General features: G+C 51.1%; 1 protein-coding gene across 5 annotated transcripts in view; it reads left to right on the top strand.

Annotated features, from left to right (window-relative positions):
* Positions 1-600: 600 nt before the first annotated feature.
* The window catches only part of PRDM16 (PR/SET domain 16), a 301,558-nt gene continuing 274,902 nt past the window's right edge, over positions 601-27,256 (top strand). For all 5 annotated transcript variants that reach the window (XM_068158186.1, XM_068158185.1, XM_068158184.1 and 2 more), the window contains exon 1: positions 601-903. In XM_068158186.1, coding sequence (XP_068014287.1) covers positions 867-903 — 37 coding nt within the window. In that variant the 5' untranslated portion in view covers positions 601-866. The remainder of the gene's footprint in view (positions 904-27,256) is intronic.

The following is a 27,256-nucleotide window of genomic DNA, read 5'->3' as shown; positions in this document are numbered from 1 at the left end:
GTGGGGTTCGCGTTTTGGGTTAAAAACGTTCAAAAAAGAGCGATAAATCGAAGCGAGGGAGAAGGAGTAAACGCTTTTCTGTTGAGTAGAAACATCCTGGGAGAAACACGAGACATGACGGCAAAGCGAAAATTACTATTATTATTATTATTTAAAAAGTTATCCAAACCCTGAGCCGAAGGGGGGGAATAGGGGGGGAAAAAAAAAGGGGAGTGGGGGGGGGGAGGGAGGGATTGGGGGGATAAAACCAAAAGAAAGACTAAAATAAAGGCAGGCACTGACTGAAACGTTACTCTAAACAAATATTCTTATTACTTCAGCTTAAAAATAAAAGCAGGTCTAACCCAGGTACAACGACAAGATGACACCCGTTAAACTCCCGGCAGCATTGCTATTAGTAGCAGTAAATAATCATCATCATAATAGTAATAACGTAAGGATAATCACCTCTTTATGGGATGGCACCTTGATCCTTAAATATTGTCCAGTGTGTAAGGTCAGTGTGCGGAGGGTTAGGAAGCAGAGAGGGCTGATTTTTTCTTAAAGGGGCAGACCAGGGGGAAGGCTGAGATGGTGCTGGGAGAGAGGAGGAGGAGGAGGAGGAGGAGGAGGGGGGTGAGATAAGTGGTCTGAAGAGGAGGATAGGACAAAAAAAAAAAAAAAAGAGGAGGAAAAAAAAAAAAAGCCAAACCACCCTGATGATGATGAATACATTGGAAAGTTTTTTTGGCCCTGGTGAGGGTGTCAGATTGAATGCTCTGTGCGCATGTGCGAAGGTGTCCAAACTGACAATGCTTGGGAGATGAAGATAGTGTGTAGCTGCTTCTGGGCTCAAGGAGGAGGAGAGGAATCCACAAGCCGACACGATGAGATCCAAGGCGAGGGCGAGAAAACTGCCCAAAAGTAGGTCCTTTCTCGCCCTTCTTCCGCGTCCCCGCTCCGCGGCTGCTGGGGCTGGAGGGGGGGATGTTGGAGGAGGAGGAGGGGAGGGGGGGGGGCTAGCGCCGAGCCGGGCCGGGGGCTCGCAGCCCCTTTCCCTCCCCCGGCAGCAGCCGGCCGCGGCCGCCCGCCCGCCCTGGGTCGCACCGAGCCCGCGAGCGCTGCTGCTCCGCGGGGTCTCTCCGCGGTTATTCCGCGGGGTCGCTCCGCAGCCGGGGGAGAGCGCTGGAGCCGGGGGAGCGGCGGGGAGAGCGGTGAGCTGCGCGGGGCGGCGGGAGAAAAGCGAAAGTTAGTTAGCTGGAAGTTGACGAAAGGGGATAGCAACTTTTTTTTTTTTTTTTTCCTTCTTTCTTTTTTTTTTTTTTTTTTCCCTCCCGAGCCGTTCCAACTCTTGTGAAATAATATTCCTGGCTCCTGAAATAGTGGGCGCTAGAGCTCTGCGTTTGGCATCTGCGACCCAGAGCTGAGAGACTGAGCGCTGGGGGGAGAGAGACAGACAGACAGGCACAGACAGCCTGTGGTGGTGGTGGTGGTGGTGGGGCGGGGGTGGGGGGGTGGGGGGGGGGTGGGAGGTAGGGGGGGGGGGAGGGGGGGAGGAAAGAAACGTTTGGAGTCTCGGGGAACAATCCTGGAGCAGAGCGAAGGAGAGAGAATTTGTAACAAAACTGGGGAGGGGGGTAGGGGTGGAGGTGGTGGGGGGGGAGAAAAACTAATTAATAAAATAAAATAAATGGGTCCGCTGCCTCGGTGAGGGGCTCCGGATTCCCGGCTCCAAGAGGGAAGCTCCCGGAGGCAGCTCGGGTGTCCCAGCTGGGGGTTAAGAGGCTCGGGGGGAGGGGAGCGCGGGGGAGTGTCTTTAATTTTTAATTTTTTTTAAAAATTTACTTTGGGGAAGAGGGGGATGGGGGGTGGGGGTGGTGGGGGGGGAAAGTTGGAATTGCAGCTCCGAAATCTCGCGCAGCTTTTTTCTTCCGTCTGCCACCGGGACCCTTTCCCCGTCCTTCCTTCTGAAGCGTTCTCGGGCTGGATTTGCGAAGGAGCAGAGTGTGGCTCTTGTAGGGAAGAGTGGGGCTGTAAAAAATGTGGGGTTTTTTGGGCTTCCCCCATCCCCCCCGAACCCATTTGTAAGCTCTCTGTCCTTTTCCTCGCCGATGAACTGCTGGGCTCGGTGCGGCGGAGGGTCCCGATGCTCGTTCCGCGATTCTTGTGATGATTTTTGTTTAGTTTCTGTTTCGCTCTGGCTCTGTGCGAAATATCTGGAGGCTGCAGAAGTCCCTGCGTAGTTTGTGTCTGCTAGAAACTCTGTAGTGCTCGGAGCAGGATTTGGGGAGCCGCGGCGCTTGGTCCGGTTAAATCGCGTGGTTTAATTTCGGGCGGAATTCGGGGTGTTGGGTGAGGTGGTCCGGGGCTCCTCCAGCATGCCCTCGGCGTGGCAATTTGGGGCCGGCGAAGACTTCTCCGGGTCCCCCCACTCAGGTGAGGTGGCCTGGCCCGGCCCGGCCCTGACAATCCCGGGTCGAGGTCAGAGGTGGGCCGGAGAAGGGTGATGGGCACCCGGAGCGTACCCAGCGAGGGCTCAAAGGTTGTCGTTCAAGTTCGTTACTCGGGAGCTTTTCAACTCCTCAAGGTCAGCGGGTGCTTCTGCGGCAGCTCTGCTCCCGCTTCCCGGTCCCAGCTGCCGTTGCCTGCTCCATCCTGGGGGTTTCCTTCTCTCAGATCCTATCCGACGGAGTGGAGAGGTTTCTCATCCCAATTTTCCTGAAAAACTCGCTTTGTGCAGGAGTTTTTTTTGGTGGAAGCAGGTCGCGACCCCTTCCCCTCTCGCTCGCCGCTTCTCTTCAAAGCGATACAACACGCAGGGCGCACCCAGGCCCCGCAATTTGCCTTTCCGCGGGTATATTTGACCCAAACAAATTGCGCGCACGATGCGCGCCATCGAGATCTCCCCCACCCGTCTCCTAAACAGCCCCCGCTCGTCTGACAGCCGCGCATCTTCCGCACGCCGACAAGCGCGGCTCCGAGTCGGGGAGGTTTTGCAGCGAGCGCTTCTGTCAGCACGTCGCTGTTTGGGAAGCTGTCTTTCAATTAATTCCGGGATTTGGTTTTATTTTCCCTCCATTAAACACACGCTCGAAACCACCCCCGCTCAAATAATAACTTATTTAAAAAGTCATCACTTCTTGGTTCAGGTTGTTAAGGAGAAGAGTAATTTTCTGAGCTCTCTTGGCTATGGAAGTGAGGATGAAAAGAGAAATATTCCACTTTAGTCCCTTTTATTTTTATTTTGTTGTTGTTTTCCTCTTCCTTTCTCTTTTCGATTCTACAAAAAACAAAACACAACAGGGATTTGGAGATGGGTGCCCGGGGGGTGCCGTGCAGAGTCCGGGGGTTTGGAGATGGTACTCCGGGGGTACACAGAAGGATCTGGGGGTTTGCAGACGGATGCCTGGGGGTGCAGTGCAGGATCCGAGAGTTTACAAACGGATGCCGAGGGGGTGCAGTGCGAGGTCCGGCCGGGTCCTAGCGCGGTACAAGCCGCACACGCTGCACCGGCCTCTCCCCGGGAGCTTTCCGAGTTTGGTAGCAGTAAGCAAGCTTCTGAAGCTTAAGGAGTAAGAGGTTTGCAGGGCTGGATATCTGAAGTGTTGGGACTGGAGTGCCCGGGAGCCGGCGCTTCCCTTCGGGTGAAGGAGCCGGAGCTCGGGAAGCTCCGAGCACCCATCGAGGGGTCCGTTCGGGGGGCTGAGCTCTGACCGAAATCGGGTGTTTGACACATAATAAGGCCTAACGATTTATGGGGTTCCAGCTTCGGAATTTTTAGGGATCACAGCTCAGAGCAGTAGTCCAAAGCTAAGGTTTCAATATCCCGGGAGTATTTATTTGCCAAACAGATTAAACGCGGGCACGAGTGTGTGGATCTTGGTGTGTATACATCGGCGGGATAATGAGAACCCAAATCATCGCCCGAAATCCTGCACTTCCATCCCTGACACCCCTCTCCCCGCACTCGTGGGTGCTCCAGCCTCCCTGGATTTATTAACGCCAGGGTCTATCCCGGGATAAAGCCACGGTCGGCCGAGGAGAAACGCGGGGCAGCAGCCTCCAGTGCCTTAAAAACACAAGATGTTGTAGAATTTCATTTCATTGGACAATATTTTAAGCAGATGTGAGGCTCCTCTGGGAATTGGACTCTATTACCTGACTTGGAAAAAGGGTTGAACGTGTGTGTGTGCTGGGGTGGGAAATTCCCGGCGATTTCCAGCCGGTTCCCCTGGAAAAAAGCAGACACCGGAGCTGCACCGGCGCTGGGGATGTTCTCGCTCTCCTCCTGGCTCTCCTCGGGGGGTGTGAGCCCTTAGCCGTGGTTGTAAATCCAGAGGTGAGGGTGTCAGAGAAGCAGCGGCAGCCCCGGGGGTGTCGGTACCCAGTTGAGTGTTGCGGGAAGGACCCCGCACCCAGCCCCGTTTTGCCTCGCGTTGTGGGTCTCGAAGGACGACTCTCTGCCCTCCTGGGGGGCGCGGACAGGAGACATCCCCCAAAAGGGGGAATCTGCTGCAGAGGGCAGGTGGGAGAAGGCCACCCCGTGCCCTTGCCTCCGGAAAATAAACCAGTGGTGAACTGGGAGAAGTTGCTGCAGGAGCTGTTGGTCTTTTTTTTCTATTAAGAACAGGCTAGAAAAGCGGCAAATAAATGAGTTTGGCGCTGCACGTTTAAAGCAAATTCGTTTCCTTTCGAAATCCCTGGAAGAGGTTTGCAGAGCGCAGCCATAATTCCAAAGCACACACGGATGGGCATTTGTTGGATCTCCGGCTCTAAATAAATATTCGTGCTGGCAAAACGGTGGCCAGGGTTTGTACGGCCCCGCTTGGTCTGCGCTGCTAGGACTACGACAAAGTTTCGAGGCTGCGTTTTTCAGTCGGAGCTGCTGCCTCCTCCCGAGCAGGCTGGAATGATTGGAAAATGTTTGGGAATCCGGCTCTGCCCTCCGCAGCTCGGAGCCTTGGTGCCGGTACCTGCTCCTCGGGTGAAGGTTTCACCTTCGCGGGGTACAGGCTGCCCTTAAGTGGTGTGAGTTCGGCTATTTTAAAAAATACATTTTTCATTAAGGCTGATGAAATAGAGGGGGAAAGGACGAGAGGCAGCGCGGAGGCTGGAGCCCAAGCACTGCTTCCAGGCTCTATTCGTGCTGGGACTTGAGGGTTCCACTGCTGGAACACGCGGAGAGTGAAAATTCATGTCGATTTCGGACGTTTGGGAGCTTTCTTTTTAACCTCCCCAAGCCTACTGCCTCCTCTTCCCTTCCCTCCCTAGAGCTCCCGAAACGGGTTCCCAGGACCCCGGGGTTCTGACACAATCCCTCGAACCCTGGGAAGCAGCCGCAGGGCAGGAGAAGCCGCGCTGCTGCTCGCGGAGGTGCGGGGCTCCCGGTGCCGTTCCCATCCCTCCCTTCCCGCTCCTCCGGGGCCGTTCTCCCCTTGTCCAGGCTCTCTCCGTGCTCACCCAGCCTATTCCCTGTCGGACACACCGAGCCAATCCGCGGCTGGGTGCACGCCGCGTTCCGTGGGTGCGGAGGGGAGGCCGCCGGAGCTGGGTCCCCTCTGCCGCGGTTGCTTCACCCTCCCCCGCCCCGGATCTGTTCAATTAGGCAATTAGGGATTCTGGGCAGGGAAGGGGGGGGGGGCGTTGATCCGCTAATTAAGATGATGTCTAATTAGCGCTTCAACCAAAATTACTGAGGATTTAAGATCAGTTTAGTCTTAAAAAATAAACCGAAAACATTTAGATTCTGCAAATATAATTTCTCAATTCGCTTCTCCCCTCCCTGCTTGATGTGGTCGAGGGAGCGAGTGCAAAGCGGCTCCTGCTCCCTGTCCTGGGAAGAAACTTGGCAGAGGGAAGGAATGATCCGGTCATTTGACGTGGGGGGAGCGTTTGAAGTCACCCGCGGAGCAGCAAGCAGCTTTAGGGTGCCAAAGTGTTTCAGCTGGGGAAGACGCAGGGGCTTGGGATTGAATTCCGGCCAGGGCTCGTGGGCGTGGGGGGTAGGTTGCGTGTGAGGTGCGGGTGATGCTCATCCACGTGTGGTTACATCACTCCTGCGTGTGCTGGAGAAATGTGAGTTTATCGAGTGCGTCAAAGGACGGCACGTTATCCCAATCCCATGAAATTCCCGAGTTCTGTCCCCGCACCGGGCTGCTGCGAAGCCTGTCCGTGCAGATCCGAGTGCTGGATGCACACACACAAAGGTCTGGCAGGACACAGCAGGACGCCAGGTACGGTGTGACTGCAAACTGCCTGCGCAGAAAGCTGTGGCTTGGGGCTTTCAAAATCTTGGTTTAAGAGCAAATAAAGTTGCCTCAGGTTTTGGCTTTGTGTTGGGACCGCAGCGTAAGTTCAAGCAATAGAAATTAGGTCTTTTAATGAGTTGAGCTGGGGGCGTGGGGGTGGCATTAAAACAAACACATTTCTGAGGGTTGCTGTTAAAAATACCTGATGAAGACACCGAGGTGAAAAAGAGCAAAGAATTACTCCTCTGTTCCCCACGCTGCCGCCACGCTCAGTCCTACATCGCCAGTACAACCAGACCCTGAGATGGGCAGCACTGGGAGCTCTCAGGCGGGGAAAGCCAAGCAGTACCTGCAGCACACTGAACCTCCCCTGGCTTCTAGGCGAGCTGCGGTGCGGGAGCTAGGGTTTCACAACACAGGAGCAGGGGAATCCAGCGCCGCTGCTTGCTGTAATCATACCCCAGCCCTTTAGTGGGATGGAAACGTTCCGTGACCGATGCTCCAGGAATGCTCCAGCCTGCTGCTTGCACGCAGGGCTTCCACCTGCCCGTGAGGGCTGGCTGCTGAACTCGGATACCTGAAGGGAGTGAGAAGGGAATCCTCTGTTTGAGAGGGAAATATCCTTCTGCGGCGTGGCTGCTTCATTACTGTTTGCAAAGCACCCTGAGATCCGCAGAAGAAAAGGCCCTACTGAGTGAAAAGTATTATTATTGTTATTATGACTCCCATTATTATGGCTTATATATTTTATAAAAGCCCTGCACTATTTAATGCAGTGCTTCAAAGACAAAGGCCTGGAGAAGTTTGCAAACAGGCTGGGGTGAGGGCTCAGTAGCCACCTCGATGGCGGGGAAGGTGGTGTTAGATCTGCAGAGGCAGATCCCAGAGGATCCTTCTCCACTCCACTGACAGCAGAAGCCACGTTTTCCCAGCCTTGCTTTTGCCTTTCTAACTGTACCCTCGGCATTTTCTCTGTTTATTATCTTCTTCCCCCCCCTCTCCTGTTGCAGCGAACTTCTAGTGTGTGAAATTCTTTAGTGGAGGGAACAAAACCCTCTGCATTTGCAATCCAGGCTCTTCCTCCAGCGTGAGGCTGATGTTTTATCAGGCTGGGTGCGCTCTCTGCCAGCCAGGGCAAGCTCATGCTTTGTTTCCACAACTTGATGACTCTCTCACTCTTACTGGAGATGTTGATTTATATTTTTGTTGTATTTCCTTCTCTTTTTTTTTCCACCCCCCCCCCACCAGCTGGAGATTATTTCAGTGATGAACTGACACAGCTCTGCATGCAAACAGAAAGGATCAAAATCTTAACTGAAGAATGACTTTTGTTTTTCCTCTGGGTTGTTCTGTGTGGCTGCTTGTGTTTTGGTTTTGGGGTTGTCTTCTTTTTTTAGTGCTTGTTTCCCAAAAGAGAGATTTTTTTAATGGGAGGGGGGGGTGGGGGAGGGAAGTGAAGGCAGCACATCAATAAACACATGTCCAGCTGGAAGGCATCTGAGGGATAGGTGCAAACATTTGTTTCTACTCTCTGGGTAACAGCCTGTTGATATGGCCCTGCTCCACAGCCTTCCACCCCCAAAATCACTGCTGGGGTTTCTGAGTTAAAAATCTGCCCTCTTCTTCTTACTCTTTTCAATTTCATTCCCCCTCTGCCCTTTGTTTTTTATTTTTATCTTATTTTTTATTTATTCTGGAGGAATGTCAGGTCAGGCCTGGCAGAGTGGGGAAAGATCTATGGCCTTATTATTGCTTTTATTTTCCTAATGGATTTTCATGCACCGCCGCTACCTACTCACGGGCTGTTTGCTTTTATTTTCACTGCCGTGGGTTGAGCCTTCTGTAGCATCCAAATCTGTAACAGAGTGTCCCTGTCTTGTGTTCCCCCCCCCGCCCCCCTTTCTCTTCATTCAGTGAAGGATGTGACCCCCTCTTTGCTAATAAAAATGAAACATGCCTTTCACCCCTGCAGTAAGCGTGCTTCATGCTTCTGACTGCTCCCCCCCTAATGAGCAGCTTGCTTGTTTGGTGGTGGTTGCTTTTTTGGTTAGTGTGATTGGGAAGAGAATTCCCTGCAGTAAGGATGATGCTGGGTGCTGAACATCAGGCAGGGCCAGGATCTGAAGTCCTTCTCCGTGGAGTAAAGTGCTGCTCTGTGCAGAGCTCCTACTTCACAGGTGCTGTTCTGTAGATGCTGGGTGATGGGAGAAAGTTTCTGCTCCAGGGGTGGGTGAGCTGTCAGTGTGTGTTCCCCTCACTAAAGATGTGCTTTGCCCATATCTATGACCAAGTTGGCAAGGCTTTTGGGTGGGGTTTTGTGCTTGGTTTGCGCCGCTGAACTCACTTTTGTACTGCGGAGGAGGCCGCTGGTCCTCTTGGGGAGACGTCTTCCAGGTGAAAATGGACTGAGACAGCCAAATTATTTCCAGTAAGCCACACAATAATGCTTCCATCACAGCAAATCTTGGTTGCTGTTGAGTTGGTGTGGGAAGACTTCATCTCCCCTTGACAAAAAGGGGGAATGGTTGGAACTGGGTGTGTGTGTGGGGGGGGAAGGCTGGACCCACAGCACTCCAGCAAGAAGTGACCGCATTTGGGGTGAAAAGCCAACCCAAACCAGACCTGGGTGGCAGCTTAGTGTTCTGCCTCAATTTAGTTTTACATCTTTCAGGTGTTTTGCTTGAAGGTAAGACTTTTGCTTAGGGGTAGGGCTTTCCTTTTTTTTTTTTGGAGGTGGGGGGGTGGCCTGCTCTGTTGTTTTCGGCTTTGGGAGAGAGCTCTCCTCAAAACCCTGGGACACAATGCCCAGGCCTCAGTTGTTGGGATCAATTTAGCCATCATTGCTAGATACCGTTGTCAGCCTGGCTGTAGGGATGGCTGTTTGCTTAGCAGTTAATGTTCTCTCCCCCCCCCCCCCCCCCCCCCCCAAATATTGAAGGCTGGGGGAAGAAGTCAAACTGCAGTGAATGCTCTGCTTATTTTATATCCACTGTAACTATTTTATTTTTAAAAAATAAAAATATTTAACCTTTTTTTTTTTGTTGTTTTTATTTCCCCCCTCCATGAAAATTGGCTTAATTATATCACTGGAATGTTTCTCTTTTCAATTCTGGCTGCAATTAGTCCATCTCGCCGCCTGCAATTTATTTTAATAAAAAAATAAACCCGTGGTGTGTTCAGTTCCTCATCCCCTGGGGGCAAGGGGGATTGGTGTGGTTAATTTCATTAACTACAATGCAGCCTACTGGAGAAATAAAAGAAAATAAAAAAAAAATATAATAAATAAAAAGGGGGGAAGGGGGAACAAAAAAGTAGTATAAAAAAAACCCCTCAGCTTTCTCCAGCTTAAACCCTGGCATTTGAAACAAATCATTACTGCATTAGCTGTCACCCTGGTAATTTGAGAAGCCCAGACCAAAATATGAGAGCTGGGTTTTATAACCCTCTGCCAACACACTGTTAAAAGAATTTGTAATCTTTGTTGGGTTGGGTTTTTTTGTTGTTGGTTGGTTTGGGGGCTTCTTTTTTTTGGTGTGGTTTTTTTTTGTCCCCCCTCTTCCCCCACCCTCCATTCAAGCCATGCCCCAAATGTTTCCAAATGATCATGTCCCCCAGCAGAGAGAGGACTTGCTGCTGGTTCTCACGTGGGTGTTTCACTGAAGGATTCATAGCTGGCTTTCCCCTGTAGAAAAATCCTCTCCTGTCTGGCTGAAGCTTCCCACTTTGGAGATGGAGCTGTGGGCTGCTGAGGGAAATAAACTTCCCTGGGTGTAGGGTGGCTTTGTTTTCATCCCAAATTTGCTTGTAGTCGTTTGCACACCTCGCACTTGCCTCAGTGAAAGCTCAAACAGTTTTGTTCCTAGCTGTGCAGGCTAGAAACAGGATGAAATTCAACATCCCTAAGCCGTTCTGTGACCGTTCCAAACGCTGCTGCCGCCTCCTGACAGCTTTTCTTTACCTGCTCCATAGTCTGAAAGCTTTGGGGAGGGGGGAGGTTGCTTCTGAAAGCTTTGGGGAGCTGCTGCTTTACTTTTCTGAAGGTGGAGGGAGAAGAGGAGAGGGTGCCCTGCATCCCTCTTGATCTGTTCCTGCAAAGGGATGGTGGTTGTGCTTCCAGCAAGGACCAGAGGCAGCCTGTCCTCGGCAATGCCACACCAAGCAAGGACTTTAACCCCTAATGGGGAAGGGGTGAAGGGGCAGAGCTGGGCACTTCGGCTCACAGCTAGATTTCCTGCACTTGGATGGGGAAGGTGTTTGTCAGGTGCCCTGATCTAGGCCCCAAACTTCATGTCGTGTCAGTATTTCTGCATTTCCTACCTAAGTGCACCCTGTGCTGGGTCGGGATGTGTGGAATGGGTGGATAAAGCTGAGCAGAGCACTTGTGCCTAATTCTCTTCTGTGAGTGCTGAGGTTCAACTGATAAAATTCAGCCCTTTCCTTTTCTTTCTTCCCCCCCCCCCCTTAAAAAAAAAAACCAAGAGGGGCCAGATCCTCAACTCCTGTAAATCAGCCTCAACATCAATGAAACTAATTTTCACCAGCTGAGGACACAACCCAAGAGATTATTGGTTTTGTGTGTATGAGCATAAAGTATCCAAATACTGGTGTGGGGCTGCACCTTTAGCATCTGCAGCTCAATATCTGGTGGAGAAATCCAGCTTCTGGGGGGTGTGGGTTCTTCCCTCCCCCCCACCCTCCTCCATTTAACTTCTGGACTGATCAGTTAGATAACAGCCAACTGAAATATGCTGAGGTCTTGTGAAGTGGGGTGGACTTCCTTGTCTGAAGAAGTGATCTCCTGAAGATGGGCCACGCTGGGCAGAACCCAGCTCCCTCCCTTGCATGTACTCTGCTTTTATTTCACACTTCCCCCTGCCCCCTCCTGCTGCTGTCATAAACAGTAGTTAATTGTCTTTGCCATATCTTTCACTTTATAGCAGCAGTGTTTTGGTAGAAGTGATACTGAGTTATTGCTTTATTGGTGTTACAGGGGAAAAAAACATCAGCTCTGTTTCCTACTTGATATAAAAATCTCTTCAGGAGGACTGAAAAAGCTGCATGTAAATGCAGTTTCCTTCATCAGGCTGAGGATACAGTGCCAGGGAGCCTTGTAGGGTGGGAAATGGGATCATGATTGGTTTGGTTTCTGGCTCCACAGAGCCCAGCCTTGCTCCTGGGCGCTGCAGGATGTGAGGAGAAGCTATGGGAAGAGGGAAGGGAGAGGCTTTTCCATGCTTTCCAGGAAAACCTTCCTCATAGGGCAGCTTTACCTGAGGTTTGGGGGCAGGATTAGGCTTGGAGCAGCTCTCCACCTTCTCCTCCAGCAGGAGGGTTATATTTAGCACGTGGATTTATTGTCATTGTGCTTCGAGTAGTTTGCTGTGGGGAAACATGGAAAGTTGGATGGGAAGTTTTGCTCAGAACATGGAAAAGTTGTGGAACTGGGGGTGGGGTCCTGCGCCGCTGCTATTAAAACAAAGCCCCCTTCAAGCTGGGAGCAGACTGAAACAATCTTGGCTGATCAGCTTGGTCTGAGGTGTTAGCAAAAGCAGGGATCCTATGCTTTTTGTCCCCCTTGCTAAGCTGATGAACTCATTTTACTGCTCAGGCAAACAGCTCACCCTCAGCTACTTCATCTGTAAGCCAGGAGGGATGTGTCTATCTGTGATCAACGTTTTGTTAACGAGCTTTGTGTTTGTTCCAACTCCCACTGAGCTCTTTGGGATTTTTTTCCCCTGAGTTTACTGGATCAGCTTTTCCCTTTTTCCCCCTATTTTTTATAATATATATTTTTTTTCTTAGCCCAATCCACATTTGGCTAAAACTCTTATTCTATCTCAGATGCTTAGGGGAAAAAAAAACCACCCCACAAAACTCTTCTGTTTACATATAGCTTCCTTTTCCTTTCTTCCCCCTAACCCTCCTGTCCTTTCAGGGTAGTATTTAAGTGTGTTTCATTTCACACTGAATGGACCTTTTGGGCTCAACCAGGTCAATTCATTTTTAAATGGCTGCATTGGAAGTTCATTTCCCCCTCCCCCTGGTGATAGGAGAGGGCTGGGTTTCATTTTGTGCTTTATTACAGAAATGGGAACTCGAGGAGGTGCACAACTCCATCCATAGCTTTTCTACTTCAGAATGATCACATAGGAATGAAACCAGTTTCAATCCCTGCATGGCACAGTAATCATTTACCATGCAGCTGATGCTTCGTGTGGGCTTTGGAAAGCCCTCTGTTCAGGAGCAGCTCTGCTCAGATATCCTGGATGCAATAAGGGAAGCCTCAGCTCTTTGCTACTTTGGGAGCTCTTAAATGCTGCCAAAATCCTCCAACTATTTCTCCAGCTGAAGCTGAGGGCAGAATTGGGTTCTCTTGTCTTCTGTTGGGGAGAGCTTCTGCTAGGGGAGTGGATTTGAACAGCTGCTTGGTGGCAGTGGCTGAAGGTGAAGCTTTAGGAGCTCCATGAGGAAATTCCTGAGGAGCCATTGATGCTTTCTCTTCCTTTTGGATTCTTTCTTTTTTCTGTGCAGTTAAGACCCTTTAGGTAAGTTTCAGTGCTTCATCAGGTGGTGGTGAGGGGTTTGTCATTCTTCATCTCAAAAAGGGTTCTTTACAGTTCCACTTGTGAAGCCAGCTAGATAGCAGCCTCTCCTCTTCTAGGGGCTCACAACCATGTGGAAGTGGCACCTGGGGACATGAATTAATGGCCCTGGTGGTGTAAGGGTGCTGGTTGGACTTGATCTTAGAGATATCTCCCAACCCAAACAATTCTGTGAGTCTCTGATATACCTCCCAAAGCTCCCTCTGGATTCTCTGTAGACGTTCAGGCCAGCAGGTGACAAAGACCACACTTCAAAGTATGCCTTTCACTTCCTCTTTCAGCTTAGGCATTGCTTTTTAACTCCCACTTCAGGGAAAAACCAGCATTCTCCCAACCAGAGGCTTTTGGCTTGGAAGAGACCTGCCAGATCACCCAGCCCAGCCATCGACCCAGCGCTGCCAGGTGGAAACCTGTGTTAGCTCCTCAGTGCGTGTGTGGATCTGAGGCCTGACAGAGCACTGAGCTTTGGTGCTGAGCCACTTGCATCGCCTCCAGGCATAATCAGAAAGCTTCTTGTATGATCCAGGAGTCAATATCCCAGCTCAGTATGGATTTTTCATAGCAATGCTGCCTGTTCCAGCAGACCAGGAGCAGAACCTTGCATTTCACCACCCATCTATAAATCTATTCTTGCCCAGTGGACAGTGACTGGCTCTGGGGTTGGGGTTTTTCTTGGTTGTGGTTTTTGGGTTTGCTGGGTGTGTGGTTTTTTTTTTTGAGGTGTTGCTGTTGCTGGAATGAGTCTGGAGTCAAGAATTCCTTGATGGAAGTTTGCCTTTAATTTTGCATAGCTCATGGGGTCCTGAGGGAACCTTCTCCACAGCTGGGCATTTACTGTCAAAAAGCAGCGCTGTAGCCTGGCTGCTCAGATCCTGCTGAGGTTCATGGTAGTCCTGCCTTTGTTTTTGCTGGACTTTGGAGCTGGCCCTCAAGGCACTGAGCTCTTGGGGACATCTATGCAATTTGCCTATAAGGATTTTTGTCTTATATCTGAGCTTGCTCGTTAATGATTAGCTCCCAAGGGGCTGCTGAACACATCCCTATTCCCAGGCAAGAAATCAACCTTTCCTTTGGCCCTGCTTCTGGAGCCCTTCTCCTGATGGGACTGGGATTGTAAAAGATTGATAAACAAACGTGGTTTGGTGTGTTGGGGTTTTGTGTTGGCTTCTTTTCCCAACCTTGTAGTGACAGGGTGAGAGGGGATGGGGTGAAGCTCGAGGAGGGCAGATGGAGACTGGAGATGAGGAAGAAATTCTTGCCAGTGAGGGTGGGGAGACACTGGCACAGGCTGCCCAGGGAGGTTGTGGCTGCCTCCTGCCTGCAGGTGTTCCAAAGGTGTGGACATGGGGGACATGGTTTAGTGGCCATGGTGGTGTTGGGTAGATTGATAGATTCATGGAATGAGTTGAGTTGGAAGGGACCTTCAAGATCACCCTGTTCCAACCCCCTGCCTTGGGGAGGGACACCTCCCACCAGCCCAGGCTGCTCAAGGACTCATCCAGCCTGGCCTTGAACACCTCCAGGGAGGAGGGATCCACAGCCCCCCAGGCAGTCTGTGCCAGTGTGTCCTCACCCTCACTGGCAAGAATTTCATCTTAATCTTCAGTCTAAATCTGTCCTCCTCAGGCTTCAGTCCATGGTGGTTGGACCTGATGATCTTGGAGGTTTTTTCCAGTTGAAACAATTCTCTGATTCCTCTCATGGAAACGACATCACCCGTGCTTGAAACGAGGGGAGAGCCTGAAAGCACAGACATCTGCCTCCTGATCTGTTTATCTAGAGCCTACAGCTTGGAAGAGAGCTCCATTTAGACCAGTCCTGTCCCCTCTGCTCCTCACATCTGAACCAAGCAGAAGGGGGGAAAAATAAACCCAGGCTGGCAAGAGGGCTGAATTCTCCTTGCAGTGTCAGGTTCCAAGATAATGATGTGTCTGTGTGTGAAAATATTAGATTGCAATAACATGCCGAGAGAGAGGCCTTCTGAATGGGGTATTCACTTCACAGCTTGGACTATGCAGAGAGCTAGTGAGTGACAGAATACAAATGGTGTCATAAAACATCAGGGGAATTTACAGCCAGGCTCAATCTTTTTGATCTATGCTCTATCTTCTGGGGGGCTCCCGATCGATCGATCTTTGGTTAATGAAGCAGTTAAAGATATTTAATTATTTATCACTGTTTAATGTCAAGAGTTATCAAAACAGATTGCATTCCCTTCCACCCCCCAACACTTCAAAAACCAGCAGAGGAACTCAAAGCTGTTCACACAGAAGTCTGGGATGTTTCCTGTCCGAAGAGAAGGCTTTGAAACCTCTCTCTGCATGGGGATGTTAAACCACGCTTCCTAGCTTCATGGAATGGGTTGGGTTGGAAGGGACCTTCAAGAGCCTCCAGCTCCAACCTCCTGCCATGGGCAGGGACACCTCCCACCAGCCCACGTTGCTCAAGACCTCATCCAACCTGGTTTGGAACACCTCCAGGGAGGGCACATCCACAAGCTCCCTGGGCAGCCTGTGCCAGTCTCTCCCCACCCTCCTTCTACAGAATTTCTTCCTCATCCTCAGTTGAAATCTGCCCTCCCCAAGCTTCAATCCATTGCTGCTTGTCCTACCACTACAGGCCCCTGTAAAAAGTCTCTTCCTGGCTTTCTTGTAGGCTCCCTTCAGGCACTGGTACAAAGCTCAGTTGTCTGGGAAAGCAGAGCTGTTAATTGTTGCCTGAAAGCAGGCTTCATTTCTAAACCTTGGCCTGACTCTCACACAAACTGATTTATTCTTCACTGAAAACAAACAAGGAAATGAGAATTCAGTTTCCCTTCAGATGAGAAATGGAATGGGACAGTTCTCAGGGGGTGTGAGCTGACCCTCCCCCCCCTCTGCTATGGCCAGAGTGAGAGATCATAAAGGAAATATTGAAAAGCAGCAAAGAGCCAAACTGAACAGAATCCTTCAGTGAGTCAGCCTGCCCTGCCCTGCCCATCCTCTTTGCACCCAGAAAGGTTTAGAGAGAGCCTTTCATGACCACATCTAAAGACCAAGTGCAGTGCATGGTCCTGGGGTGGGCTTCCCACTGCCTGGATGGTCTCAGACGTGGATGGAAGCACATCAAGTGCCCCAGGAAAGCTCTCTGGAGAGGCCTTTGAAGCTGAGACCCTTTTGCAAGGTCAGGTGCTGATCACACAGCTAACCTGCAGCTCCCCTGTCTCAGAGAGGGAAACCTCAGCATGGCAAACCTGCCAGGGTGGAAGGGTCTTGCTCCTGCCCCTCCTGTTCCCCCCCAGCGGAGGTGTTAATCGTCACTCTCCAAAGCTGCAGGGAGCTGCTAAAAGCCTCCTTTTGTTACTGAATCTCATCTGCTCCTCCTGGGCTGGAGGTAGGTGTTTGGGATCCCCCTCAGACATACCACCTGGGTCTTCTCTCCTGGCAGCTGTGATAAGAAATCTTTCTTCCCCACCTAAGCTCTCTCCTTACCCGTGGTTTTAAATTGCTTCCCACTCCTGACAGACTACCCTCGTTCAAAGAGAAATGTGGAGGAGGTGGATGGTTCCAGTAAGTATTAGGAGTCCATTACCAGAGGACTGGATCCTGTTGGGATCTCTTGGGAGACACCCCTCCTTGGCCCACCAAACAGAGTCTGGCATTGTGAGCAGGAAAGGGCAGGGGGATAAAGGCATCCAGCCTCCTTTCTCCCAGACAAAGAAACCTCAATACTGGTATTCACTGGAAAATGGAATAATACTTCTGGGGTTGCTTTGAAAGGCTCAGCCACTGCTGATGGCTTCTGTAGGAGGATGAGGGTGGGGTTGGTGGGGTTTTTTTTGTTGCTTTCTCAAAGGGAAGAGGACTTCCCATGTGAAATGAGATGAAAGGCAGCCCTGTGCCACCAGGTGAAACACGCTGGGGGTTACAAGAGGCATCAAAGTCTCCTTGCAGCCAGGTGTCAGCCAGGGATAACCTTCCCACTGCCCTCACTGCACCAAGGGGTGGGAAGGGAAACAGCTCAGCCTGCTGGAAACCAAACCTTTATTCCATGTCATGTTCCCTTCAAAATGCACCACGCAGTGATGCTCTTTGAGTAAAGGGAGGCTAGAGGCTGCTCCAGGTAGTGCTGCAGTGACACCCCTGTGGCATTCCTGTATCCCTAAGGTAGGCTGCCGTGAAAGCCTCCACCAGCTGCAGCAAAGCACTTGGGAAATGCAATCCTTCTGGATTTGCACATGGCAAAAGGCTTCAGGTTGTGGATATCTGGAAGAATACCTTAAGGGAGCCTACGAGAAAGCCAGGAAGGGATTTTTGACAGGGGCTTGTAGTGGCAGGATGAAGGGGAATGGATTGACACTTAAGGGAGACTGAGACTGGAGATGAGGAAGAAATTCTTTGCAGTGAGGGTGGGGAGACACTGGCACAGGTTGCCCAGGGAGGCTGTGGATGTCTCCTCCCTGGAGGTGCTCAAGGCCAGGTTGGATGAGGCCCTGAGCAAGCTGGGCTGGTGGGAGGTGTCCCTGCCCATGGCAGGGGGGTGGGACTGGACAATCTTGAAGGTCCCTTCCAACCCAACCACTTCTGTGATTCTATGAATGAACTTGTGAGCTGAGTTTGAGCTGTTTCATGTCTCAGTTTCTGATGTCTCTAAGACCAGTGAAAATCATCTCAGTGGCACCAAATCCACATTGGAAAGCAGAAATGTGCCACTCCTGCAAGGTGCAAAGCTCTCTGCTAAGAGGAGAGTGGTATTGGGGTTGGCATCCAGCTGGAAATCCTGGACTCCCTGGTGCTTCATTTCCCATTAGGGATGGTGGCAGTGGTGTGATGGCTGTGGTGGTGCTGGGTTGATGGTTGGACTCAGATCTCAGAGGTCTCTTCCATCTGAACTAATTCTGATTGCTTTCATTTGTGCTTGAAAGGAGGAAAAAGCGCTGAAAACAGAGATCTGCCTGCTGGTTTCTCTTGGAGGTCTGCTCCAGCCGTAATGATCCTACACACCAAGAGCTAGAGGAAAGTGGTGCTTGGCCAGGATGGGATCTGCTGCAGCAGATTTTGCTTTCAGACCCAGGCACTGAGGTGCTTCAGACCAAGCTTTCTGCCCTCAGCTGATGTTTATTCCTGAGGCCAGTCCTGTGGGCAGACCTTTCTCTCGTGGGAGGTTATTTATAGCGCTGCAGAGCTCTCAGCAGCAGAAAAAAATCAGAGCCCATAATGTCATATTAAAAATATTGATAAACTATTGATTATTGTTTAGCTCAGGCTGTAAGTGTGAGTAACTGGCTCCCATAAATCACCTGGCTCCTGCAGGACTCCAGAACGGCACTGCTCAGGCAGCTTTCATTTAGGAAGTACAAACCTGGCTGGGTTTCAGAGGGCGATGAGTGAGGCTGATGTTAGATGCCAGCTACCAAGGCTGCCACAAATTCACGATCCAGATGCTCCTATTGTCTGGCTGCTGCTTCTCTGCCAAGACAGGTGATGATTCCTAAAGGCTTTTGGTGTTGGAGCAAAAGGTTGCTCCCAATAGGATCTTTCAGAAGCATATTTGTAAGCCTTAACCACGCGGTGCTGACTCCCAGGGTGTGATTCCCCCGAGGACAGGGCAGTTGTGCCACTGCTGGTGGGTAAGGAACTGCAGAGGCTCCCAGCTCAGTGCTCCTCACTCAGTCAAGGAGAACATCTTTAATTTCAGGGTGAATCCTGGATGAGTTCTGTCCACACAGCTATCGTAGGAGCAGTTGTTGGTCAAAGGAGTTGTTGTGAGTCAAGTACTGGAACGCCTCTGACAACTGTGGTGAATCAGAGCTGCTGCTGCTGGCCTCCCAGCTGCCTTTGTTTGGCATCCCAGCATGATGGGGATTAGAAGGGACCTCTAGAGCTCCCTCAGTCCCAACCCCTCTGCTGAAGCAGGGCACCCACAGCAGCTTGCCCAGGACTGCAGTTTTCAGGGGGTGTTGGAATCTCTCCAGAGGAGGAGACTCTGCAGCCTCTCTGGGCAGCCTGCTCCTGGGCTCTGCCATCCTCAAAGGGAATAATTTTCCCCTTACATTTCGGTGGAACTTCTTGTGTGCCAGTTTGTGCCCACTGCTCCTTGTCCTGACACTGGGTGCCTCTGGCAAGAGCCCAGCCCCATCCTCTTGCCCCCCAGCTCCTGCTCAGCTCAGCTCCTGCTGAGCACTGCTCAGATCCCCTCTGGGGCTGCCCTTCTCCAGGCTCCACAGCCCCGGGGCTCTCAGCCTTCCACGTTAGGGTTGCTGCTTGTGGCACAATAGAAGTGCCCTTGGCACGAGGTGGTGGCACCGGCCACAGAGAGCTTCCTTCCCCTGTTTACACACTGGGGGTCACCCCTCCACCCCCCGCCCCTCGCTTTACACCAGCCGCTTCGTTTCGCAGGGCCCTGGCCGTCAGTCCTGCCTCCCCTGGGGCCGGCTTCGCTGCGAGCAAGCTGGGTGAGGGATTCCCAGCGCAGGTTTGGAGTGGGCTGGGGACGGTTTGGAGGAATCCCTGCTCCCTGACAGCTCTCTGCAGCGAATGCCAAAGCTTTTGAAGCCTTCCCATTTACATGCGGCGTGAGTTCCCCCTTTGATTGAACAATTGATGCTTTGCCTAATTTGTCTGTGGTGGCTAGTTGGGGTTTGGGGTTTTTTTTTCCTTCTCTTTCTTTCCTCCCTTTTCCTTTTTCTTTTTTTTTTATGAAATATGCACTTAATTAAGTAAGAGAAATAGAGCAACCTGTTTGTCCTCCAGCTCTATGCGAAAAGTGAGAACCCCACTGAAATTTCCAGTAGTGAAGCAATTAAGTAATGGAATTCCACAGTATAAACATAGTATAATTCAACTATAAAACTGATGCCTAAGTCATGTTAATGAGCTGCCTCGGAGCTGCACAGGCTAGGAAAGTTCACAGGTACAGCTGAACGTGGCAACTGGCCTGAGCTGGAACCAAACTGAAGTCACTTTGCACCAGGAGCAGCCCAGAGCTTGCAGCAGCCTCATTTCTCTGCATGGGCACAGCAGGGTGTGAGTGGTGGAGGAGTGGAGCTGGCTGGGATGGGCTCTAGGTCTCGGCACAATTTGCCATCCACGCTGCCCTAGCAAGGCCACATCTGCAGGGCTGGGTCCAGTTCTGGGCTCTCCAGCTCAAGGGAGGCAGGGAACTACTGGGGAGTGCCCAACAGAGGGCCAGGAAGGTGGTCCCGGGCCTGGACCATCTCTTATGGCAAGATGCTGAGAGACCTTGGGGCTCCTCAGTCTGGGACAGAGAAGACAGAGAGGGCATCTTCTCAAGGCTCAGCAAGAGCTAAAGGCTGCAGGACATGAGGATGGGGCTGGGCTATTTGCCAGAGGTGCCTAGTGATAGGGCAAGGAGCACAGACTGCAACCCAGGAGGTTTCACTTGAGCTGAAGGAAAAAAACTCTTTGCTGTGAGGGTGCAGAGCCCTGGAGCAGGCTGCACAGGGAGGTTGTGGAGTCTCCTGCTCTGGAGAGCTTCCAGCCCCACCTGGGCATTGTGCTCCTGGGCAAGCTGCTGTGGCTGGAGTGGATGATCTCCAGAGGTCCCTTCCCACCCCCCTACCACTCTGTGAGTCTGTGGCTGGAGTGGATGATCTCCAGAGGTCCCTTCCCACCCCCCTACCACTCTGTGAGTCTGTGGCTGGAGTGGATGATCTCCAGAGGTCCCTTCCTGCCCCCCTACCACTCTGTGAGTCTGTGGCTGGAGTGGATGATCTCCAGAGGTCCCTTCCTGCCCCCCTACCACTCTGTGAGTCTGTGGCTGGAGTGGATGATCTCCAGAGGTCCCTTCCCACCCCTCTACCACTCTGTGAGTCTGACCTGAGTTTTCAATCTGATTTTTTTCCCCTTCTGGGTTGTTCTCTCTTTTGGTTAAGAGCCCTTCAAATCTCTGCCCAGGCTGTCAGCAGAGCAGTTGGGGAAGGTGTGTGGCAGCACTGAGGTAAATCCCAGCAGCCCTGGCTTTGTGCAAAGCTTCAGCTGAAGTTTTCAAGCTGCTTTTGAAACTTTTTTGGGTTTTATTTTGGGTTTTATTTTATTTAATTTTTATTACTTTTCTTTATTTTTTTTCAGCCAGGTCCTGGGGGATTTAGCTGCACTCTGGCCTCCATGCCACCTTTTTCTTTTCTTTTGCTCATTCCACTTGCAGAATGTTGTTTCTGTCACCTTCTCAGCCCAGTAAATAGCAGGCTGAAGATTTATGGTGTTTAAACTTTTAATGCCATAACATATTTTATGTATTTTTTCACAGCATTATTCAGATGTGTTATGTTATGGTTAGGTCAAGCCCTGGTGCAACTGCTCTGAGGAACTCTTTCCTCGTGGGCAGTTCCTCTTTGCCAACTGGTATTTGCACTTGCTTCAGAGGAGGAGGGAAGGAATGCTCCATAAATGTTGCACAAGATTAAAACTCCCCTAGATGGCCAAAAACCTAATGGATGGAGACCCAAAGCCTGATCCTGCAGCCTGGAGCAACTACAAACCGTGGCTTTTCTTTGTGAGGCAATCAGTGCCTGCTCCTTCCAGGTTTTCCCAGTCTAAATTTAGAGCAGAATGAGTCTTGTCGGAGCTGAGGTAAAGGGAAGGAAAAAACTCTTCACTGGGAGGGTGGCAGAGCACTGGAACAGGCTGTCCAGAGAGGCTGTGTGGAGTCTCCATCGCTGGAGGCATTCCAAACCTGCCTGGATGTGTCTCCTGGGTGATTTATTCTGGGTGGCCCTAGACTAGATGATCTTCAGAGGTCCCTTCCCACCCGTGCCATGCTGGGCTTGTGTGATCGTGCAAGCAGTGTGTGAAAGATGATGGTAAAGGTGAAGAGCACACAGGGGTCCTGGGGAGGGCAGGGGGCTGAGTCAGTAGCTTACTTTAGGTGGACCTGGGAGTCTTCATCTTGGCTGAACCTTTCCCCACACCTCTGGGAGGTTTGCTTGGTTGTTCCACAGCCCCAAAGTGGTTCTGAGGAGCCCTAACACAGGAGGGTCGTGATGGTCACCTCCTCTTTGCTGCTGGTGTCGAGGAGGGTTTTCCTCATCAAAATCCAGAGGAGGATTCATAGAATGGTTTGAGCTGGAAGGGACCTTCGAGGTCACTGAGTTCCAACACCCCTGGCATGGTTAGGGACACCTTGCCTTAGACCAGGCTGCTCCTGGCCTCATACACTCTGGCCTTGAACACCTCCAGGATATATAGGTGGATGTTGAGTAAGCAACACGTGGGCCACGAAGGGCTCTTAGGGACCAAAGCTCATCCTGCTCTTCCCTCTCCCTGGTCCCTGTTGCATGTGTGACTGCTTAAAAGAAAACCCCAGCAAACCCCACCTAGACTTCATTAATTGTGAGGCACATCTGCTTGCCCTCAGTTCCTTCCCCCAGCTCTCCTGTGAAGTTTTCACGAGTTCATAAAACATTAACTGCTTCTAAAAGAACAACAAACATTGTTCTCTGCTCACACAGCTCCCGAAGCCCAGCTCCCAGGCGGCCCAAATCCTGCACCCAGCCAGGCAATATTAATTTTGATGGAGAGAGACCTTTTTTTGTTTTGGGGGGTGTTTTGAGTATTAAATTCTCTGCCCTGGGAAATGCAGCACAGTAGATGTGTGTTTGTGCTGAGTGGTGGCTTTGTCTCTCTCCTGCAGAACCCCCTCCCTAATTAAAAGATAATGTGAAAAGCTGGAGCGTGCTGCCCGGCTTTGGGCCCGCTGCTAAGGTAAATAGGAAGGAAACACAAGGTGTAGAGATGGATGGAGGGGGGTGGTGCTGTTAGAAGTGCTTTGTTTAATCACTGGGTGCCACTGAAATCCCCCCAAATGAAAAGCTGAGCAGAAATCCATCTGGAAGGGGACACAAAAGCAGATTCCTGCTGCCTTATCCAGAGCTCTGCCTTTGGTCCGGGGCTCATTTGCGCCGCCGGTGACCACTGCGCGGTGGAACGCGAGCGAGCTGCAGCTCCTGCGGCTCTGCCTCGCCACACTTCCTCTTTCTGTAACATCTCCAGCAGTCCAGCATCAACCCCTCACAGCTCTGCCCCAAGGCTGGGAGAGCTGAGCTCCATATGCTGCCTGCTGCTTTGGATGGAAGGTCCCTTTCAATGTGCTCAAACCAGAAACAGCTTGGAAGAGGAACTGGGCTGAAGCGCGCAGCTTACGTTGTGTGATGGGAAGTGGATGAGCTGTCAGACTTCACAGTTAGGGCTGATCCTTGACAATTTCAAACGTGCAACATCCCATAATAACCCCCACTATCTGATGAGGAGGCCTGGAGTAACCTTGGGCTAGTGGGAGGTGGCAGGAGGGTTGGAACTGGGTGATCCTGAAGGTCCTTTCCAACCCAACCCATTCCATGTTGGCTTAGCAAAGCTTGTTGCTGATGGCAAACCACGAGCCACCTGTGTGCCCTCGTGGCCAAGAGGGCATTCTGGGGTGCAACAAGGAGAGAAGGTGAAGAGGAGTTCACCTTGGCAGCATTGGAAGACTTAACCCAAAGCCCACCAGAAAGAATCTAAAGATCTCTCTACTGGAGTCATCCAGGTCTGGAGTTGTTCTTCAGTATGTGAATGCAAAAACTCATCCTTGGCACTTGCAGTATTGACTCCTGCATTGATAAATGTCTTTCTGGGCAGAAATCCAAGGTTGAAGGCTTTGGGCACACTCAGGGTTAGAGTAGGTCACTTTATCACTGCTGTATTGCTTCAACAGTATCTGAGTTCTCTCCAGAATCTTCTCCAGGTCCTCCTGGCACAGAAATTTCCAACAAGCCAGGTCTTGAGCAACCTGGTCTAGCAAAGGGGCTGCCCCTGCAGAGGAGCTGTTGGAGCTGGATGATCCTTAAGGTCCCTTCCAACCCAACCCATTCTGTGAACACAGGAACAGGGCCCCCTTGGGCAAGAGAGAAGAAAGAAACCCTGAGCTCCTTTCTTTGTGCCACTATCCCCCTGAAGAAAAAGCTGAACATCTGACTTAGGTTTGCTGAAATAACAACAGATGTTTATCTTGTATTGTATGGCACATGGCACTACATCTCCTAAACCCCCTCCTGGAGCTTAAAGCAGAGTTTCTGCTCCCTCATTTGGACACTTGCAGGCTTTGTGCTCACTCTCTTTCTCTCTCTTTTTTTTTTCCACCCCTCTCCACTGTTTTTGTTTCTCTGGAGCTTAATCTGCTACCAAAGTCTCTGCAAGTATCACGTTATCAAGCGTGAAACGAGGAATAGCAGAGGAGATTTTCAATACTTCCTTCCACTAAGCACAGGACTCTGCAGCTGCTTACCTGCAGCCTCAGATAATCAACAAATGGTGCAAATGTTCTGCAGCTTTTGCTTCAGAGGGAATCCACTTGGGCTGTGGGATTGGGGCAGTTCCGTGGGGTGAAGGCAGAGTGGCTTGGGAAGCAAAAGGTGGGGAGGGAAATGGAGAGAGGGGGGATAAAAAAGAGGGTGTGTGTGTGAAACATTTGTTGTTCTGGGACCTGCAAAAAGTGAATGGTTTGCCACTTCTAAAAGAGACCTTAGAGCTGCACTTCAATAGCCCCAGGAAGGCTGGGGAGGAACTGTTCAGAAGGGGCTGTGGGGAGACAATGGTTTGAAAGTGGAGCAGGGGAGATGTAGGTTGGACATCAGGAGGGAGCTCTGCACAGTGAAGGTGGAGAGAAACTGGAACAGGCTGCACAGGGATGGGGTTGAGGCTCCATCCCTGGGGACATTCAAGGTGAGACTTGCTGTGGCCCTGTGCAGCCTGCTCTAGTTGGAGGTGTCCCTGTTGACTGCAGAGGGGTAGGACAAGGTGACCTTTGAGGGTCCCTTCCAAGCCAGGCATCCACTGAAGCTGCAGCCAGCACACAGCCAGCAGATTCCTTCCTCCCTGCAGAATATTGAGAGATACTTTTGCTATTTTCTAGGTATTTCTGGGCTCCACTGACCCATGACTACTGTGTCTCCCTTCCCACCATACCCTCTGAAGGCCTGGTTTATTTTAGCCTTGAATAAATGCAGTCCTCCTTTGTTTCCTCCTCCTGAATTCTTTATTTATTATTTCCTAAAATGATTTGATTTTCCTCCCTCCTTCCAAACACATCTGATTGCAATAAGCAGCTCCCAACGAGAACCTGAGAAACAAAAGGCTGAACATGCTGATAATGTACATTTGGTTTGTATTTCTGGTTTTAAGATGTGTTTTAATTGGTTCACTACCAACATCCTGTAACTTCCAGTCAGTCAGAGGAGAAACCTGTTTCATTTTAAAGTCAGCTCGTTCCTTCCCTCCCTCTCAGCTGAGGGTGGTGGTGGTGGTGCTGGGTAGGACCCTGCTGTAACATCTCCAGGTTTGATTTCATTACCTCAAGAGGCTTGGAGCAGATCTTGCTTTGCTTTGCTGCCCTCCATTGGGTTTCATCATGGAGTGGCTTTGAAAAGAAGCAACACAAACCACATTCTGCTGCTTGGTAACAGAAACCTTCCAATGCTTCATTTCCAACCCCAAACCTGGAGCCCTGAGCCCAGAGAGGAAGGCTTCACCCTGCTGTCCCAGGGGCTTTGTTTCTTGAGTGTAATGGTGACACAAATGGCATCCTGAAAGGACAACAGAATGTGATGGAGTAGTCTGAATGGGTGACAAAGCCCAGGACAAGCCTTCAGTTAATGAAGGAAAAACAGGAACTGAAGAAAATGGGATTGGAAGAGTGAGTTGAGAAAGATCACACAGTCACAGGATGGTTGGGGCTGGAAGGGACCTCTGGAGATGGAGCTCAGTTCCCCCCTTCCAAGGCAGGGTCACCTGGAGAAGGTCACACAGGAACACTGTGGTAGGATGAGAGGGAATGGATTGAAGCTTGAGGGCAGCAGATATAGACTGGAGGTTAGGAAGAAGTTCTTCCCAGTGAGGGTGGGGAGACACTGGCACAGGTTGCCCAGGGAGGCTGTGGATGTCCCCTCGCTGGAGGTGCTTAAGGCCAGGCTGGATGAGACCTTGAGCCAACCTGGGCTGGTGGGAGGTGTCCCTGCCTATGGCAGAGGGTTGGAACTGGGATGATCTTGAAGGTCCCTTCCAACCCAAACCCTTCCATGAACTGATGTCTGGGGGGGTTTGAACATCTGTGTCCTCCTGGACCCCACAAGCGAGACAAACTTCACCTCTCAGTCTCTTCCAGAGGTTTGTGGAGCATGTTGGTAGGAACTCCCCAGGACAATGCTTCCATGCTCAGACAGTTTGCCACTGACTTGAAGTTTGTCACTGCCAATTTAAAGCTGAGGTGTGATGCCTCCTGAGAGGCCTGCAGTGTACCAAGGAGGAACCAGACTGAGGAAGTCTTATTGTAGAGGAGGTCAGCCTGGAAAACCACACCATGGTCCCTTTTGACCTTGCCTTTTATGAGCTGAGTATCACTCTTATTTAGACTGCCAGCTTCTGTCTCTCAGCTGCAGTGTGGAGCAGCATCAATGATTTGTGTTTCCATCAACAGTTTGTTTTGAAGGGTAAAGATTCTCTTTGCTCTCCCTGAAACAGGCAGGTCTGACCTGTAGTCATCTTCCACCTAGTGGCAAAGGGCTTTACCTAAAGCCTTGACTTTGTCTCACGACTGCTTGCTCCAAAAGCTCTCTTTAAGCACAAAACTTCTCCATCAGCTCTTGGTGGAGTCTGCAGAGTGCTTCCAAATGAGGAGTGGTGACCACAAGTGAGGTCAAAGCCCCAGCCCTGTGGGTGAGGAGCATCCTCTCCTCCTTAGCTTTGACTTTTCACCCTCAGCAGCTTTCAGATGATCTCACAACCTTTGCTGCCTTCCCTGAAGCAGGGCTGCCCACAGCTCCGTGCAGACAAACCTCCCTGGGAACAAAGGTGTCCCTGGACAGTGGCTCTGGTGTGGCAGTGAATGGCTTCTGCTGCTGTGGCCAAACTGCTCCATGTGGTTAGTCCAAATCAAGAAGTTTATTAACAGAAGTGGTGAGGTGGTGGAGTTACCTGGAAGCTTGCTCTGCTTAGCGTCACACAGCCTGGAGGAGAGCTGCAGGAGCAGCACTGGGGCTTGGGCAGGTGGGTGATGGAGCCCAAGGAGGAGGGGGGGATGCTCAGGGCAGGAAAGTTTTTCTTTCATCCCCCTCAAAACTTGAGCAGCTTTGCAGGTTCCAAACGTGGGATCTGGAGCAGGGGGATTTGTGTCTTTGGGGAGGGTGGGCAGCTGGACTCTCCTCAGGAAAGCACGGGGAAAGTTTTGTCTTAATGAATGCTAGGAGTTTCCATTTGGCTACTGGAAATGTGGGGGGAAAGGTGGAAAAAGGATTCAGTTTGTTTGCTGGCCAGTTGGGGCAGAAGGAGAAAAACTGGGAAGTGCCTTTTTCCATGGAGGTTCCTGCTGGAAGCCTTTGTCCTTCTGCGAGCCCCAGCTCCGTGGGGAGCCAGGCCCTGGCGATCCCCAGACGGCTCTGCAGCCTTTCTGTGATGGTTT

The sequence above is a fragment of the Melanerpes formicivorus genome, unplaced genomic scaffold (assembly GCF_026170545.1).
Source record: "Melanerpes formicivorus ecotype bairdi unplaced genomic scaffold, bMelFor1.0.p_v2 SCAF_39, whole genome shotgun sequence".
Lineage (NCBI taxonomy): Eukaryota > Metazoa > Chordata > Aves > Piciformes > Picidae > Melanerpes > Melanerpes formicivorus.
This window is presented reverse-complemented; position numbering and strand designations above follow the sequence as displayed.